The following is a 19,013-nucleotide window of genomic DNA, read 5'->3' as shown; positions in this document are numbered from 1 at the left end:
GTGTGTGTGTGTGTGTGTGTGTGTGTGTGTGTGTGTGTGTGTGAGAGAGAGAGAGAGAGAGAGAGAGAGAGAGAGAGAGAGAGAGAGAGTGAGTGAGTGAATAAGTGAATGAATGAAAGAGTGAGCTGACCTGCCATAAATTTTCCAGACCGACATCTTAAAGTGAGCACTCATTCTTCCAGTATAGGGCAGCGTTTCAGCATAATCATCAGTGATTTGTAATGAACAACTTTAGAATGAATCTCACTGTGTATCTTCATTCTTCAGCAATCAGTGAGGCTTAGCATAAACTGCATCCATAAACACTGCATGTTGCTCAGATGTACAAAAATTTACCAAATTATAATTAAATATGTTTACTTATTTGTCATATATTTCAAATGTTTCTCAACATGTAAAAAATAAATAACTCCAGCTTTTAAGCACCTAAAAATCTGAGCCCTAATGTTAACACTGCACAAAGCCACATGATTCATCACTTTAATTTCTTACATTGGTATTTTCATAATAACTAAAATTTATCTTGCAAAGACAAATCGTAGTTTTATGTGCAACTATGCATTGTTGCTTTTGAGCAAATTATTGATTGGCCACAATATTATTGCATGTAGGAGTGATGGTGATTCGGTCCAAGTGCAATAGTATCATCGTTCAGCAGTATGTGTGACTGTTTACAAAACACTTACTGGGTACTGGGTTCACAATGTTTATGCAAGGTGATTAAACAATATCCATTTTTTACTTTCACAGGGGGCAGGGGTGTGGGCTCTTTATACATTTGGCAGAAAAATAACATCACTGTGTTTCTGAGAACTACAAAAACAGGGCTGGGTGTAATTAACAAACCTCCTCTTTTAACACCTCCACTGCATGGTCCTGGAGAAATATCACTTATGTTGGTGAAAGTTTCCTTCCAAACACTTCATATGCTTTGTTGTGACACTCTAAATACATAAATTTGGATTTACAGCAACACTCAGTGGACAAAGTATGCTACCTCAAAATACAATGATCTAGAGACAATACTGTGTAAAACACAAGTTTTAAGTTTTCAATAAACCCCCAAAAAAATTTGTCTCTGCAATGTTTTCTGATTATGGTGATATTGAACATTTGGACTACTCTTTGCCAGAAATGTGATCCATCATTTACCTTTATGTTGCCCACAATACTAGCATGGTCAAACAAGTGAAAAGAGGAAACTTATTCCTGGAACTTTCTGTATTCTACAGCTGAAGCTAACCAGTAAACAGAAACTTATAACAGTAAGGTACATCATAAGGATAGTAGCCACAATCTATTAAATCAACGGAGTACCTTACCTCATTTTAATTTTCTGGATAACAAATTGTATCCATGGCATCAATAAAACTGTACACATTTCCTCTAGAGTACTGTATTTCTCCAAAATGTTCTGCTACCTATTGAATGATGATTGTACTCTTAACAAATGAAGCATCTCATGACACCCTGTCCATTCCCACAGGTAAGTCAACAATGATTAAATGATGACATTGTTGTGAGGTGAATATGGAGGAAGTTTACAAAAATGTGTATTATTTTAAATATTTGGCCCGTTAAGATTCAAGCATACAAGACAATTTTTGAAAAGATTGACCAACAGAAATTCCTACTGAGAGTACAACTCCATAAGAGGTAAATATCTTTCTGTACACCAACTGAAACACTGGCCAACCCATTCTGGATACTCATTTTGAATATCTGCCTCAATACTACAGTACAACTGTTAATATTATAGGAATAGTACTAAGGAAGGAATCAATTCTCTGTAACTGTGCTTTCTGTATTTTCTACTTGGAAGTGGACTTTCTGCATTTTTGGCCAACTAAGTTGCTAGATATTGCATGTAGGATTTGAAACACAAATGTACCCATACATACTTCCCAAAAAGAACTTAGAATCAAAGTTTGTTCACAGAATACAATTTGTTGTCTGTATAAGTGGATATTGTTCCTCCGGAGCTGATACATCACAAAATAAATTTAAAACATACATTCTCATTTACCCTGACTAATTATTTAGTCTTCTAAAATGATGCAAAGAAATATGCACATTTACAGTTGGGTCTTTCAACTTATTGAAATATTTGTACTTCTGCACTGTAATTAATTTAGCACCATTGCAATCTTAATAACTAAATAGTATAATACATTTTTAACTTGGGTGAACTACTTTGGAGATAATAGCACATTTGGTAGGAAGTGTTCACCATTTTGCTCTTTACAGTCTTTGCAGTAAGCGTCAATCTCTTACTGCTTCCTAGCCATTTTAATGGACTTCAGTGACTGTTTCAGCTACAACATGAACTCTAGTACAGGTGTAGCACATACATTTAGTCTCTAAGTAACACCTCATTCTCAAACAAAACAAGTTACACTCAAATATAATCACAAGCCTTGCATTTTAAAAAGAAGGAGATCACCTTAAATGCACACCACATTCTTGGCTATTAAGTGTCTGGACAACAGTAATGTAACCAAAACTATATGCATTATCACCAGCTTAATGTAGCGGAACCTGCGACATTTTGGAAACTGTTGCTCCAAGCATATATCACTTTTTCACTTCTAAGCATAGCTCTTCATTGAGCAGTATTTCATACTCTGTGAAAATGGAATTCTCAAGCTTGGGCAACTATGCACTTAGCCTTACAACACCAAGATAACTATATCCATCTCTAAGAATAATTCTTCTATTCATGTCTCTCTGTTGTATGAAAATGCGATCTGTGGAATTGAGGTATCTGACAACTGATGTAAAGCAGCTCACTTCATTCAGAGTCTGACTACCTGAACTTGCACTGCAGTAGGATAGGACAGAGGAGTTGCTCTGACTACCGTGCCTTAAGTTCAGGGAGTAGCTATTTGTAACTTGTGAAGTCAAATAATGGATCTGGAATAAAATAACATGCCAGTAAAAATTTAGCAATACGCTGTTAACTGACTTTAAAGAGAACAGTTTCAGACAACTGCAACAGAAGATATGTACCTGAGAATATATATAGTAAAGCCCACTCTCTGTCACCTCAACCGCTGCTTTTCCTTGTTTCAGCTGGAAGGCTGAGAAACTGAATCTTCCAGATGCAGCATCATCAAGGAACCATGGAGCAACCAAACCTGCAATTTTGTTTTTAGGAAACAGAAATTTAATAACAATACTTTCAAAATTGACAGGACATACTATTTACAGGTACATATCCAACTGATAAAACTGTCCGATATATTCTGAAGACAAAGATTTGTTTATTTGGAACTGCAATTTTTGCAAAAGCTTAACACTATGACCAAAAATAACACCATGATTGTGTAGGTAGCAGATAATTTTTAAAACTAGTGCCTAGCTGAAGATGAAATATAAAGAGCCTGAAGTACGCAGAAAAGCTGTAATGAAAAGAACAAATCAATTATATTTTACATCAACAGCTGCCCTCACTCTACTCCATATTCATATAACAAAAGTGAATAATGAATGATACCTCTCCTACATCCCTGTTTCTAAAGTGGCTGTAAGAAGTTATGTTATATCCAAATAGAAAATTTAATAAAGTAAAATACTTCCAGACATTCATTTTTGTTTAGAGGCATGCAATGAAAGGGTCAGTTGTCTGGATGGAGAACACTCACTCCGTGGTCTGGAGAAAAGCACGCAAAATCTTGAGAATTTGATGAAGTACCTCACGAGAAAATTAGGTGGGCTATAAACATCACAGCAAATGATGCCTGTTGTCTGTATTTCAAGGTCATTCTATGGTCATTCCAGCAACTGGCAGAGAAGGTTGAGAAGACCAGCTTTACACATGGAGTTTCAACGAAGCTCAATTTGCAGCATTTTCCCCAGAATTGATTGTTGCCGTTTGGTTCTGAGCTGAGTGGAACAAACCAAATGAGAGACTTCAAAGATGTGACAAGCTAGGCTGTTTGATGATGTTTGGTTTGTGGGGTGCTCAACTGTGCAGTCATCAGTGCCCATACCAAGTCCCAATTTTTACACAGTCCAATATTTTTTACAATCCAATTGAACCACTGTCAGAAATTATGATGATGAAATGATGAGGAAAACACAAACACCCAGGCCCCGGTCAGAGAAAATCCCCTACCCATCTAGGAATCAAACCTGGAACCCCACGATCCAGAGGCAGCAACACTAGCCACTGGACCGTGAGCTGCGGACAAGCTAGGCTGTGATTTCCTGAACTGGAGCACAGGGATGAGAACTGTACAGTTCCTGTAAGCAGGTCAGCTGTGCACTACACATCAGAGGCTGCTACTCAGATAGCTGACAGTGTGGTGCGCACACACAGATTTTTCAGATTAGGCAACTCTCCATCCAATCCAGATATTGATAGCTGTAGGAAATTCTGAAATATTAGTGTAAGATCGAAAGAAATGTCTCTTACAGGTGACAGTATTAAATTCCTAATGGTAAACTGCCGAAGCATTCACAACAAAGTGCCAGAGTTTGAAGTACTCATGAAAAGTAGTGAGGCTCACATAATACTAAAAAGGAGAGGACGACTACTCGTCATCGCCAAATTCATTGAAATTTATGGTACATGTAGGGCATGGTGAGATGTGGAAATGCCCAAAGTGGGAACTTCAGATGGCCAAGCGTTTCGGAAATAAAAGGAATTTTGATTCAGATCTGTCACTATGTGCACCTTATCAATTGTCCCTCTGAAGCTGTGTTTAGGAAGTGGTGCTTGACTCAGTGGTAAGAAAATGGATTCGTATTGAAAGGATTGCAGGTTCACACTTTTTTTCACAATGCACTGAAAGTGTTAGATCAAGGCAACCAGGAAGATGCAGTATTTCTTGTTTCCAAAAAACTTCTGACTCAGTATCACACCTACACTTATTGTCAAAAGTATGATCATATGGGATAGCAAGTGAAATTTATGACTGGACAGAGGACTTTTTAGCAGAGGACACACTGTCCTTGTCAGAAGTAAAAGTAACTTCAGGTGAGCCTCAGGGGAGTGTATTTGGGCCCTTTCTGTTCACATTGTATATTAATGACCTTGCAGACATTATTAATACTAAAATCAGGCTTTCTGCAGATGATGCAGTTATCTATAATGAAGTACTATCTGACAAACTGCATAAATATTCAGTCAGATCCTGCCAAGATTTCAGCATGGGTCAGATACTGGCAACTTGCTCTAAATGTTATGATATGTAAAATTTTGCACTTCAAAAAACTAAAAAAACATAGTATCCTATAATATCAATGAGTCACTGTTGGAATCAGTCAACTTGTACAAATACCCAAGTCTAAAAATTGATGACATAGGTCCACTCATGGGTAAAGCAGGTAATACACTTTGGTTTATTGGTACAATACTGGGGAAATTCATTCAATCTGCAAAGGAGATTGCTTACAAATCACTCATGCGACTGTGTCTACAATATTTCTAAAGTGTGTGGGACCCATACCAGATATGACTAATAGAAGATATTTAACGTATACAGAGAAGGGCAGCACGAATGATCACAGGTTTGTTACCTCCATGGGAGTGTGTCACAGATATTGAAGGAACTGAACTGGAAGATTCTTGAAGATAGATGTAAACTATTCCAAGAAAGTCTTCACAATGTTGCAAGAACTATCTTTAAATGATTATTCTAGGAACATATTGCACATTTAACGGCCATGAAGATAAGAATAATTACTGCATGCACACAGGTATTTAAACAATTATTCTTCCTGCAGTCCATATGTAATTGGAACAGGAAGAAACCCTAGTAAGTGGTACAATGGGATGTACCTTCTGCCATGCACCTCATGGTGGTTTGCATGATATAGATGAAGAAATTACAACCTATTGTTAGTGCTAATAAATGCTCTGTAGGGAGCATGAAAGGCAGATTGTTTGTTTGTTGGTTGGTTTAAAGGCGGGAAAAGGGACCAAACTACGAGGTCATCAGACCCTTGTTCCTAATAAAACAATGCCACAAGTGTGAGAATAAAACCGATGAAACATATAACACAAAACGGAAAGAAAGGGAAAGCCACAAGAATGAAGGTAAGGCAACAAACACAAAAAGGAACAAAAGAGGACAAGAAAACAACAGAGAAGCTAGAAACAGAAGAGAGTAAAACATGAAAGCAGATTACAGTGGCTGGCCAACCACGAGAATAAAAAGGAAAAGCCAGGCACTCTGCAACACATTAAAACCTCCACCCTAAAAGCACTATGGTGGAGGACACAGAGGGACGAAGGACATGCGCTACAACCTACGTAGAAGTATAAAACCCACTCTCACGGATAAAACTTAAAACTACAGATGCTGTAGAGGCATTGTTGCCCAACACCAAAGGCAGGGTGCTGGGAAAGTTAAAAATCTGCCGCAGAGCGGCTAAAAGTGGGCTGTCCAACAAGAGCTGGATGACTTGTCATTTGGGAGCCACAGTGACACTGAGGTGGGTCCTCGTGATGGAGTAGGTAACCACGCATTAGCCACGTATGGCCAATGGCGAGCCGGCACAGGACAAATGATTCCCTGCGAGAGGCCTGCATGGAAGAATTCCACACATTCACAGTCTCCTCAATGACACGCAGTTTGTTGTGCATGCTGTTATTCCATTCTATCTCACAAAGCCGGAAAACGCTGCTGTGTAAGAACACAGGTCAGCTTCGGAGATGCCTCCAGAAGTGGTTTCCGTGTCACCTGTTTGGCCAGCCTGTCGGAAAGTTTGTTGCCGGGGATTCCAACATGTCCTGGGATCCACAAAAACACCACGGAATGGTGGGACTTTTCCAGGCCGTAGATAAGACTCCTGAATGGAAGTTATCAGAGGGTGACGAGGGTAGCACTGGTCGATAGCTAGTAGGCTGCTCAATGAGTCAGTAAACAGGAGAAATGACTCACCAGGACACGAGCGGAATTACTCAAGAGCACGAGATGGCCGTCAGCTCTGCAGTGAAAACACTGCAGCCAACTGGCAAGGAGTGCTGCTCAATATGTCCTCCATGAACATACGCAAAGCCTATGTGACTATCAGACATTGAGTCGTTCATGTAAACCACTTCAGAGCCCCGGAACACGTCAAGAATCTAGAGGAAATGACAGCAGAGAGCGGCGGGGTTAACAGAGTCCTTAGGGTCATGCAAAAGGTCCAGCCAAAGCTGTGGCCGAGGCATACACCATGGGAGCATACAGGAATGGACCGTGGTAAAGGGAAGGACTTCAGTTCAGGGAAAAGGGACCGCAAGGAAACCGCAATCGACAGTCCCAATCCGGGCCACCAATGGGGGAGATGGACTGCCGAGGGCGGGAAAAGGAGATGGTAATTCGCATGCTCAGGGGAACTATGAATGTGTGCTGCATAACTGGTGAGAAGTTGTGCACGTCTGATCTGCAGTGGAGGGACACCAGCCTCCATCAGTACGTTGGTCACCGGACTCGTCCTAAAAGCTCCTGTCGCTACTCAAACCTCACAATGGTGCACAGGGTCAAGTAAATACAATGCTGAAGGTATTAGAAACCATAAACCACACTCCCGTAGTCAATTTGGGATTGGACAATTGCTCTGTAGAGCTGCAGCAGCTTAGAGCGATCTGTACGCCAACTGGTGTTGCTCAGGCAACGGAGGGCATTGAGGTGCTGCCAGCACTTCTGCTTAAGCTGATGAAGATGAGGGAGCTAAGTCAATCGAGTGTCGAAAACCAGTCCTAGGAATTGATATGTCTCCGCTACAGTGAGTGGATTGTCATTAAGGTAAAGCGCGGGTTCCAGATGAACGGTACAACACCGACAGAAGTGCACGGCTGAAAACAAAAATATGGGCTACAGCCCTTGACTGCACCTTGTGGATGGTTCCCTGGAGGCGCCGCTCAGCAACAACAGCACTGGAGCAGCAGTACGAAACGCAAAAGTCGCCTGCATACAGAGAAGGTGAGACGGAGGGCCCTACAGCTGCTGCTAAACCGTTAATGGCCACCAAAAAGAGAGAGAGACACTCAATACAGAGCCCAGCGGGACTCTGTTCTCCTGGATATGGATGGAACTATGGGAGTCACCAACTTGGACATGGAAAGAACGGAGCAACAGGAAGTTATGGATAAAAATCGGGAGTGGACCGCAGAGATCCCACTCACACAATGTGGCAAGGATATGATGTCGCCAAGCTGTGTCGTATGCTTTATGTAAGTCAAGAAAGATGGCAATCAGGTGTTGCCATCTGGAAAAGGATGTTCAGATGGCAGACTCAATGGACACTAGATTATCAGTGGTAGACCGACCCTGGCAGAAGCCGCCCTGACATGCAGTCAGCAAGCCACGAGACTCCAGGACCCAACCCAACCGCCAACATGCCATATGTTCCAGGAACATATAAAGAATGTTGGTGAGGCTGATGGTGCGATAGCTATCCACATCAAGTGGGTTTTTACCAAGTTTGAGCACTAGAATGATGGTGCTCTCCCGCCATTGCCATGGAAAGACACCACCGCACCAGATCCGGTTGAAGATGACAAGAAGATGTCGCTTGTAGTCAGATGAGAGATGTTTAATCACCTGGCTGTGGATCCAATCAGGCCCAGGAGCAGTGTCAGGGCAATGAGCAAGGGCACTGAGGAGATCCAACTCTGTAAATGGGGTATTATAGGATTCACTCTAGCGTGTAGTGAAAAGAGTACATTCCTTTCCAGCTGCTGTCAGTGTGCGAAAGGCTTGGGGTAATTCTCCAACGCAGAGGCTCGAGCAAAGTGCTCGGCAATTGTGTTTGCGTCAGTACACAACTAGCCATTTATGGTAACACCGAAGACAGTGTTGGGGCCTGGTACCAGAAAAGACATTTGATCTTTGCCCAGACTTGGGAAGGTGATGTATGGCACCCAACGGTGGAGATGTATCTCTCCCGATACTCCTCCTGTAATCTGTGATCTGTATATTGAGCAAGCGGTAAAGGAAACAAAAGAAAAATTCGGAGTAGGTATTAAAATTCATGGAGAAGAAGTAAAAACTTTGAGGTTCGCCGATGACATTGTAATTTTGTCAGAGACAGCAAAGGTCTTGAAAGAGCAGTTGAACGGAATGGACAGTGTCTTGAAAGGAGGATATAAGATGAACATCAACAAAAGCAAAATGAGGATAATGGAATGTAGTCCAATTAAATCGGGTGATGCTGAGGGAATTAGATTAGGAAATGAGACACTTAAAGTAGTAAAGGAGTTTTGCTACTTAGAGAGTAAAATAACTGATGATGGTCGAGGTAGAGAGGATAAAAGATGTAGACTGGCAATGGCAAGGAAATTGTTTCTGAAGAAAACAAATTTGTTAACATTGAGTATAGATTTAAGTGTCAGGAAGTCGTTTCTGAAAGTATTTGTATGGAGTGTAGCCATGTATGGAAGTGAAACATGGACAATAACTACTTTGGACAAGAAGAGAATAGAAGCTTTCGAAATGTGGTGCTACAGAAGAATGCTGAAGATACGTAACTAATGAGGAGGTATTGAATAGGATCGGGGAGAAAGGAAGTTTGTGGCACAACTTGACTAGAAGAAGGGATCGGTTGGTAGGACATGTTTTGAGGCATCAAGGGATCACAAATTTAGCATTGGAGGGCAGCGTGGAGGGTAAAAATCGTAGAGGGAGACCAAGAGATGAATACACTAAGCAGATTCAGAAGGATGTAGGTTGCAGTAGGTACTGGGAGATGAAGCTTGCACAGGATAGAGTAGCATGGAGAGCTGCATCAAACCAGTCTCAGGACTGAAGACCACAACAACAACTCCTCCTTCCATTTTTTGGAAAGGTAGTGAACATGGCCATGGAGCCGTTTAAAGGCTATGAGGTGCTCCAGCGAAGGGTGCTGCTTATGCCACTGTAGAGCTCGTTGACACTCCTTAATTGCTTCAGCAACTTCCAGTGACCACCAAGGGACTGCCTTAGGCCTCGGGCACCCTAAAAAGCAAGGGATCGCATTTTCTGCCGCAGAAACAATTGTGCTAGTCACCTGCTCAACTATCATATCGTTGTTAGTGCGTGGGGGAGATTCAGCGGTGACAGCAGAGGTGAAAGTTCCCCACTCCGCCTTGTTCAAAGCCCTTCTGGGCAGGCATCCGTGATCCTGACACTGGGGCAGTGACAGTAAGATAACTGGTCACTACGATACAGGCCGTAATGTGCTCTCCAGTGGGTAGATGGGAGATATCCTGGGCTGCAAATTGATAAATCAATGGTCGACTAACTACCATGAGCCACACTGAAATATGTGGTGGCCCCAGTATTTAAGAGGCAGAGGTCAAATTATGACAAAAGTTTTGACATCTCTGCCCTGGCCAGTAAGCATTGTACCACGCCACAAGGGGTTATGGACATTAAAGGTTTAGGGAGCTGATCTGTCAGTGCATCTAACACATTCAGGGGTACTGCACCATCTGGAGGGAGATATACCTTTCAGACAGTTATTTCCTGTGTCGTCCTTATTCTGACAGCCACAGCTTCAAAAGGGGTTTGAAGGGGCACATGTTCACTACAGTCCGAGTATGCAAACTCCACCCGACACTTTATTATATTCACTAGGTTCCTGTAATATCCCTTATAGCCAAGGAGGACAGGAGTCCTCATTGCTAGGAATCAGGTTTCCTGGAGGACAGTGCAGACAGCAGGTGTAAAGCTTTACAGTTGCCGTAGCTCAGCCAGGCAGTGGAATAAACCGCTGCAATTCCACTGGAGGATGACATCACTGTGAGACTGGGAAGGCATGGAGCATTCAACGAGGTAGTTTATCCCTTAGAGTCATCCGCTGCCACCAATTTATTGCCTGACCAGTCTATATCCATTGTGTCTGAGGGTCTGACGAGATCTAGGTCCTCATAGGACACCAAAATCTCCACCCCATCCTTAGCCACAGAGCTTCTAGGTAGTGGTGGTGTGGGTGCCACTGGAATTTCCTTGGTCTTAGGGGTTTTCTTTTTGGATTTCTCTCACTGCTCCTTGTGTTTCCCTAGCTGGGAGGACTTCACTGGCTCAGTCTCCATGACTGAAGATGAGCGTGAAGCCCTACGACCAGCTGCTTTTGGGCTCTTCAGCCACTGGCAGGTGCCATCTTTCCTACTAGAAGAAACCTTGAAAGGGACTGACCCAAGGGACCCCTTCCTAGTGAGAGAAGCCAACGAAGACTTACACATCTCTAGCTTAGAAGTGGGGATGGGCATCCTCAATGGATGGAGGGGGGGAGGGAGGTGTGGGGGGGGGGGGGGGGGGAGTGTTGCTCCCGAAGTGGGTGGTGCAGTAGTAACAGGGTGGGAAATGCCCCCACCATCATGGGGGCAGGTGTAATCTTCCGGCTCAGAGGTGATATGGGTTGGCGGAGCTGATGGTGCCAGAACTGTTTTAGCGTCAGTGTGAAACGGATGTCGTACGCACAGGGTGCAGGTGTACAAATTTTCTCTTAGCTGCAGTGTAGGTCAGTCTGTCCTGGGTCTTGCACTCCGATTTTCCTTTCTTTCTGGAGAATCTTGCAGTCAGGTGAGCAAGGCGAATGGTGCTCTCTGCATGTGAGACAGATGGGGGTGGGGCACATGGAGTATTGGGATGTGATGCACGTCCACAATCTTGGCATATGACACTAAGTACAGCGGAAAGACATATAGCCAAACTTCCAACACTTAAAGCTACGCATCGGGGGAGGGATATAGGGCTTTACATCACACAGATAGACCATCACATTGACCTTCTCGGACAATGTACCACCCTCAAAGGCGAAGATGAAGGCACTGGTGGCAACCTGATTATCCTTCGGACCCCGGTGGACACCCCAGACGAAATGTACACCTCGCCGCTCTAAACTGGCGTGCAGCTCATCATCGGGATGCAAAAGAAAGTCACTGTGAAATATGATACCCTGGTCCCTATTTAAGCTCTTATGGGGCGTGATGGTTACAGAAACATCCCTAGCCTGTCACAAGTGAGTAACTCCCCTGACTGGGCAGAGGATGCTGTTTTGATCAAGATTGACCCAGATCTTATTTTGGACAAGCCCTGCACCTCCCCGAACTTATCCTCTAAATGCTCAACAAAAAACTGAGGCTTCATCGTCATGAAAGATTCCCCATCAGCTCTCGAACATACAAGGTACCAGGGTGAATAATATCTGCTACCATCCTTAGTCCGACGTTCTTTCCATGGTGTGGCCAGGGAGGGGAACAATTTGGGGTTGTACTTCTGTGTATTGAAGCGAGCTTGTGATCGCTTAGAGACTGCTGGTGTTTCACTACTAGCAAGAGATGATTGACTACGCTTCATCGTGTGTCATACGCCCAGATGTCACCCACTCCGACCAGGGGCCCTCCCCACAGGTGCTACCCAGCCATAGCAAAGGCCACCTGGCAGGATGGCCATTGCCAGGAGTCCCGATGCCCCAGGGGGATGGGCATCTACCCCTTGACATACGTGAAGAGTTAATGGCCTAGCGTCAGCAAAGCGATCCCTGTGTGGTCAGGGGGCTACAACCAACAGGGTACATGTTAGCCCCACCACAACAGACTGCCTACCATGCTGGATATCAGGTACAAAGAAATCCATTGTCACCATTGATGCAGAAATCGACACTGCATAGTGCATGCTGGAAAACTCACCCGGGGGAGGAGACGGAGAGGCAAACTGAGGTACCTGCCCCAGATGGCAATTTTAGGGGTGGTGCCAAATTCATATTCTTTATGGAAAAATCTTGTTTCACGAAGTGCCTAGCATCCTGCACACACTGGTATATCGATTACTCATCAATATGAAATGCATCCCTGTTGGTTTTTGAGCACATTCCAAGATGATTCCTGAATGAATCATACATTGATTTTTGAATACGTGCATATTGTGTACGTTCTGTGTCTGCCAGAGGAAATCATATAGCATCTAGAAACAAAAACTCTCTCATAGACAAAGGGGTTGGGGCTACACGAGCTGAGCCGAATAAACCCGAACAGGTGAACGTCAATTGCTGTTTGTTTTTGTGGTTGATTGGGTGTGTGAATGGTAAGCATTATCATCATCATTAGTGAAATCCATAGATTCAGACTACCAGAGAGAAAATAAACAATAACAGGAATAAGGAGTAAGAAGGATAATATGTTATCTCCTTAGTGTCTCCAAGAAAAAAATATTTTTAACAAAATTTTTGCCAGATCACTACAATACTAAGGGCAGGGTTTACAGTCCCTGGTGAGCATCTTCATAAGTTCAATTTTTGGAACAGCACCGAAAATGAGTTGTATGAACACGTAGTGACACCTACCAGACAATAAATGCAGAGTGAGTAAACTGGTGATTCTGGCAGGGCTACCAAAGTTAGCCAGAAAATAAGTTTTGACAATGGCGGGAGTAGTTACAGAATTAGTGATGACAAGATTGATTGTTAGAATGAGGAAATAGAAGAGATTTGAACGTCACATGATTATATGGAAGAATGATTATTCCAAATTTATACATAAGTTTCTTACTACTAGTTCTCGATCTCACGCTTGAGAAACTGGAGCATTATGAATGAAATAGGCCTAATAGGCATTTGATATTGGTTCTGCATCCTCTACAGCTATTTACGGGGTGTCCAGAAAAGGTCTCCCTGATTTCAAAATTAAATATCTCGAAAACAAAGATCAATAGAGGAATGCAGTAAACGGTATGTTTATTGTGAAAGCTGTAAGAAGTTTATACAGCAGTTTGAAATAATAGTTACAAAATCTGCTAACAGATGGCGCTGTACAGCTCATATCAGCATACATAAGCGAAATAATCGTATGAAAACAATCTTTGCAAACAATCAGATCACAATGTTTTCAAAATGTTCACCATTGGCACTACAGAGGTGGCGCAAATGAAGAATGAAATTTGCCATCACATTTCTAAGTGTCTCAACCGAAATGGATTCACATGCCACAGCGATCGCCGATTCAAGCTCGTCCAGCGTGGCGGGATGCTTTGGGTAGACCATGTCTTCCACTGTGCCCCACAAAAAGAAGTCACAGGGAGTCAAATCCAGCGAATATGGAGGCCAATCCATGCCTGCACCAGTAAATTTGGGATACTCCAAAGCAATGACTCGATTCTCGAAGTATTCCTCAAGAAATCGAAACACTTGTTCAGTCCGATGTGGTTGGGCTCCATCTTGCATAAACCATTCAATACCTGGTCGATCCTGTAACGTTTGCTGTGTGGCGACAAATTGTTCCAAAATTGCAACGTAACGCGTGCCAGTGACTGTTTCTCGAATGAAAAAAGGGCCAATAATGCCTCTGCTGCATACTGCAGCCCACACAGTAACTTTAGGAGAATACAGGGGTTTTGCTTCACACCAATATAGCTTTTCGGAACCCCAAAATTGCCAGTTCTGCATATTCACGTATCCATTCAGGTGGAAGTGTGCTTCATCTGTAAACCAGATGCAGCCAACATCAAACCCTTCACTATCAATTAGCAAAGGCAACCCTTTGTTGCACAGCTCGTACGGGTATGGCCTTGCGCCTTTGAATTTTGAATGGCAACATGTGTAGGCTCTTTCTCAGTATTTTCTGCAAGCTGGAACACTTCAAACTGGTCTCAGATGCAATTCTACGGATGGATGACATTGGATATCGCTGAATAATTCCAGAAACTGCGGTTTGCTTGCGGCCAACATGCCCCACTAGATCATCAGTTACGCTGCTTGTTCGTTGAAATTTTGCGAAGAGAGTACGAATGGTTTTTGCATCGGGTCCTTTTGGAACATTAAATCATGCTTGAAAACTTCGCCTTGTTGCCGTAGGACTCTCTTCGAACCTGTGGTACTCTAGCGCCAGAAAAACACGTTGTTCAATGGAGTACATGGTTTTAATCTCTTCCTTTGGTACGCTAACCTCCTTTCACGTTTCAATAGTGGAACTGATTGCTCTGGGCTTCGGATCACTATTTATACTAGGCATTACATATGGCGATTACAGTGCCATCTGTTAGCAGCTTTTGTAACTATTATTTCAAACTGCTGTATAAACTTCTTAGAGCTTTCACAATAAACATACCGTTTACTGCATTCCTCTATCGATCTTTGTTTTCGAGATATTTAATTTTGAAACCAGAGAGTCCTTTTCTGGACACCCTGTATGTAAATGAGGTCAATAAAAATGACCATGTGTGGCAAAGCAGTATCATTTATTTGGCATGCGTTGCAATTGCTGCAATATTAGATAAAATGAAATAAGCATTTCTCACAGACAGTGGGAAAATAGATGTAATCAAATTGAGAAATCACACCAGTCTTGGGTACTATTCATATTAACAGCTTTTTCAGTATTAGACAAAAACATTGTTTTTTCATGCAGCATAACATTTGACGAACTTTGATAGGGTAATATATTCTTTCGCAGAAAGGAAAGCACATCATGTAAACTTGTGGCAGGAATAGGGAGAAAAAAATGCTTGGATCTAAGGTTTTAAGAAATGTGTACTGTCTTATCTCTTGTATTTACAGGTTTTATGTTTCCTAAATTTAATTTATGTCACACAAAAGAGAAAGTTACTAGCCAACAGCGAATAAAGGGCGCAAAATTTCTGAAGAGGTCTTATTCACACACTCGCAAATAATCCCATCCAGTATTACGTCCAAGTGTTTTTCTTCTTCTTTAAGGTGGTGATGGGGAGGGGGATGTTAATCTGGCCAACAGAGCAGGAGAGTCACCACAAGACTTTTCAATTTCCACTGTTCTGAATATAGATTTGATGGCTTAAATTACAAAACATACAAATTTGAGTTCTTGCAATAGAAGAATGCTGTGTGAAGAGACATGGCACTGCACTCTGGCACACTTAAGACCAAATAACATGCCTTACATTTCCTTGAACTGTGATATATCATGCTCATCAGAAAGATGTGCACTACAAAATGAACATATCTTCGAAAAATCCATTTTTATTTATTTTTTGTTTCCAATGTCCTATCTCAAATGCTTGAGAGGGGTAGGGCACTACTATCAAGCTTTTTCCCCAGTTCGTAAACATATTAGATCTAGGGGTGGGAGAAACTAACAATACAGAACTACTGTCATTAATTATGATATCCAGGAACAAACAGATAATATATGTCCTCTTAAATTAATGTTCAGTTATTCTGAACCTTTATTATTGCAATTAATTAGTAAAAATACCAATAGAACATAGCACTGCAAATGCAGCTATTCATGAAAATAATATATCTATATTTCAATTTTAAGTTTATGGAAGGAACATACCTGCATCTACATTACACTGCTATTCACACTTAAGCACTTAATAGGGGCTTCATCAAATAATTACAGATTATTTTTCTACCATTTTACTCTCTAATAGCATGCAGGAAAACAAAAACTTAAATCTTTTTCAGTGTAAGTTGCGATTTCTCTTATTTTATTATGATGGTCATTTCTCCCTTTGTGGGTTGGAGTTGACAAAATATTTTCACATTCGGAGGAGAAAGTTGGTGACTGAAATTTCATGAAAGGATCTCACTGAAACAATAACTACTCCATTTTGATGTTTGCCACCCCAATTTGTGTATCATATCTTCCTCTTCTCTGAACTGTTCCAATGCCTGCTATAAGACCGACCTGGTAAGTACCCTACATACTGCACAATAATACACCAGAAGAAGACATGCAAGGGTAATGTACACAATCTCTTTAGTAGATTAGTTGCATCTTCAGTAAGTATTGCCAATAAAATAAAGTCTCTGGTTTGTCTTCTCCACAACATTTTCTGTGTGATCGTTCCAATTTAAGTTATTTGTAACTGTATGTCCTAGATATTTAGTTGTAATGACAGTTGCTAAATTTGTGAGATTTATCATGTTCCAAAATTTAATGAATTCTTTTTACAATCCAAGAGCATGATCTCACTTTTCACTGCTGAGAGTTGATTGCCAGTTTTGTACAATACAGATATCTTGTCCAAATCCTTTTGCAATAGGTTTTGGTCCGTGGATGAGTCTACTGAATGTTAAATGACAGCATCATCTTCAAACAGTCTAAGAGGGCTGCTCAAATTTTCCGTTAATCATTTATATACATCAGCAACAGCAGATGGCGTGGAACACTTCTTTGTGAAACCACCAGTTATCACTTTGTTTTAAATTTTGACTTTCCATCAGTTTCTACAAACTGACCTTTCCGACTAGAAATCACAAATCTAATAACACAATTGTAACAGTACTCCATAGTCACACAATTTTATTAGAAGCTGAGCAATGCTGTCAATAGCTTCTGGAAATATATAAATATGGATTTATTACTCTGTGTGAATAAAGAGCCACTTGTGTTTCAAAGTAATATTTCATGAATGAAAACCGTGTCAACAGATCCTTCTCTTCGAGGCAAATCATGATGTTACCTATGTTTCAGAATCCTATTGCAAATCTGTATCAGTGATATGAGTCTGTAATTCAGCAAATTACTTTCATTTCTGTTCTTGCGTTTTGGTGTGATCTGTGCAACTTTCCATACTTTAGGTACATCTCTTTCTTCAAGCAAGCAGTTTTATGTAAATTTGCTAAATATGGAGTTATTACATTGGTATATATATATATCAAGAATCAAGATGGCACTGCAGTCAATTCATGTAACAGTGATCTGTGTACATCTTAAAAAGGCCTAACATCCAACAACGCCACCTTCATTTAAGTATTAGGCTAGTAAGACATGGATAATAAAACTAAACCGAACAGACTAAGAGAAACAACCTCTACAGTATAATTCATTAACATGGTGCAAGGCAAGATGAATTCAATGAAACTACTGTAATCAATGCAACTAAATAAATGTGTGGCTCCCAGCTGAGTGGAAACCATTCAATTTCACTGTATTTTGGCAGACTGCACACTGTATAGTGTTACAAACCTAAGGTTTGCACATACAAGGCTTGAAAGAAATGTAATGAGAAAATTTTTAGCTACCATATTTTTTTCCTTTTTACATCCATCGAGACTGTCCCTTTAAAAATAACTCCCAGCAGCAATTACATAACAATTTTGTCACCGATTTCTAGTCTTCTATGCAGTTCTGGGACACTTCTGCTAAAGCACCATTCAGCTCACTGTGTAGACACATCTGGATATCATCTGTAGCACCAATGTGATGCTATTTGAAGTGGTTTTCATGTTGGGCAATAAAACAAAGTCATACAATGAGATCCAGCTAACAGAGAAACTGAGGAATCACAAAAACATTATTTGTTAGCAAAAATTCATTGATGTAGTTTGTCCTGTGAGAGGGTGCTGCAACCAAGTCTGAGCAGTTCTTCAAGCACTTACCAGTAAAAAGTAAATGATGTTTTCTACCGTAGGCAAAATTTCTCGTAGACAATCCCCAAACCGAAAAAATAAAGAGCATCTAGCTGATTTCCCATCTTCTCATTCATAATTTACTGAGATTGGGAGAGAGTCCTTACATAAGCCCTTTGCAATTTTTTTCAGACACTTCCAACACTCATGTAGCAACTAAAAGTTCAAACTGGTACTAAGTCAAATGCACAATTCAATCCACATGCTGTGCGAAGAATAAGGTAACTGCATTGTTACCTCAAACATGTTCTTGCCAGTCTTATTCCTTTTTTTAACAAATCTTTTATATTAATAACTATGGACAGAAGGAGAGACCTTTGTTTGCGACTGCCTACTGATACACTGGGCAAGAAAAGACGTATTTATGTTCTTATTGTGCCTTGAACCTGTGTGTGAGAGATTGACACTTTTCTTGCATTCTCTTGAGGCACAAACAGCACTCAGACCTCACTGAGCTGCACCCTTATTTTGCATCTCTAGACACTAGGGCTCCAACATACACATGATGTTTAAAACAAAGGGTATCTTACTCCTACAGGAGATAGTGGGGATCGAAATTAGAAAGAAGTTATGTAAGAACATGTTTGTTGCAAAATGAGCTATTCTGTTCTTTGGTAGCCATGTGCCAACAGCAGCAGGGGTTAAATGTGGTAGTTGCCTATTCTCAAACCTTAACTGTTTTCTCACAGAAAAAAAGATTTCTAAGA

At 41.3% G+C, this 19,013-nt stretch overlaps 1 protein-coding gene across 8 annotated transcripts in view; it reads right to left on the bottom strand.

Moving 5' to 3' along the window:
• LOC126412135 (uncharacterized) overlaps positions 1-19,013 on the bottom strand; it is a 126,974-nt gene that overhangs the window by 102,616 nt on the left and 5,345 nt on the right. For 5 of the 8 annotated variants that reach the window (XM_050081586.1, XM_050081595.1, XM_050081612.1 and 2 more), the window contains 2 exons: positions 3,010-3,137; positions 2,107-2,913 (listed from right to left, as the gene is read on the bottom strand). In XM_050081586.1, coding sequence (XP_049937543.1) covers positions 2,656-2,913; positions 3,010-3,137 — 386 coding nt within the window. In that variant the 3' untranslated portion in view covers positions 2,107-2,655. Of the gene's footprint in view, positions 1-2,106; positions 2,914-3,009; positions 3,138-19,013 lie in introns of those variants that run through there. The other 3 variants (XM_050081629.1, XM_050081647.1, XM_050081604.1) reach the window with 1 other exon arrangement.

Source organism: Schistocerca serialis, chromosome 1, assembly GCF_023864345.2.
Source record: "Schistocerca serialis cubense isolate TAMUIC-IGC-003099 chromosome 1, iqSchSeri2.2, whole genome shotgun sequence".
Classification (NCBI taxonomy): domain Eukaryota; kingdom Metazoa; phylum Arthropoda; class Insecta; order Orthoptera; family Acrididae; genus Schistocerca; species Schistocerca serialis.
The sequence above is the reverse complement of the archived record's forward strand: the minus strand, read 5'-3'. Positions and strand labels throughout refer to the sequence as shown.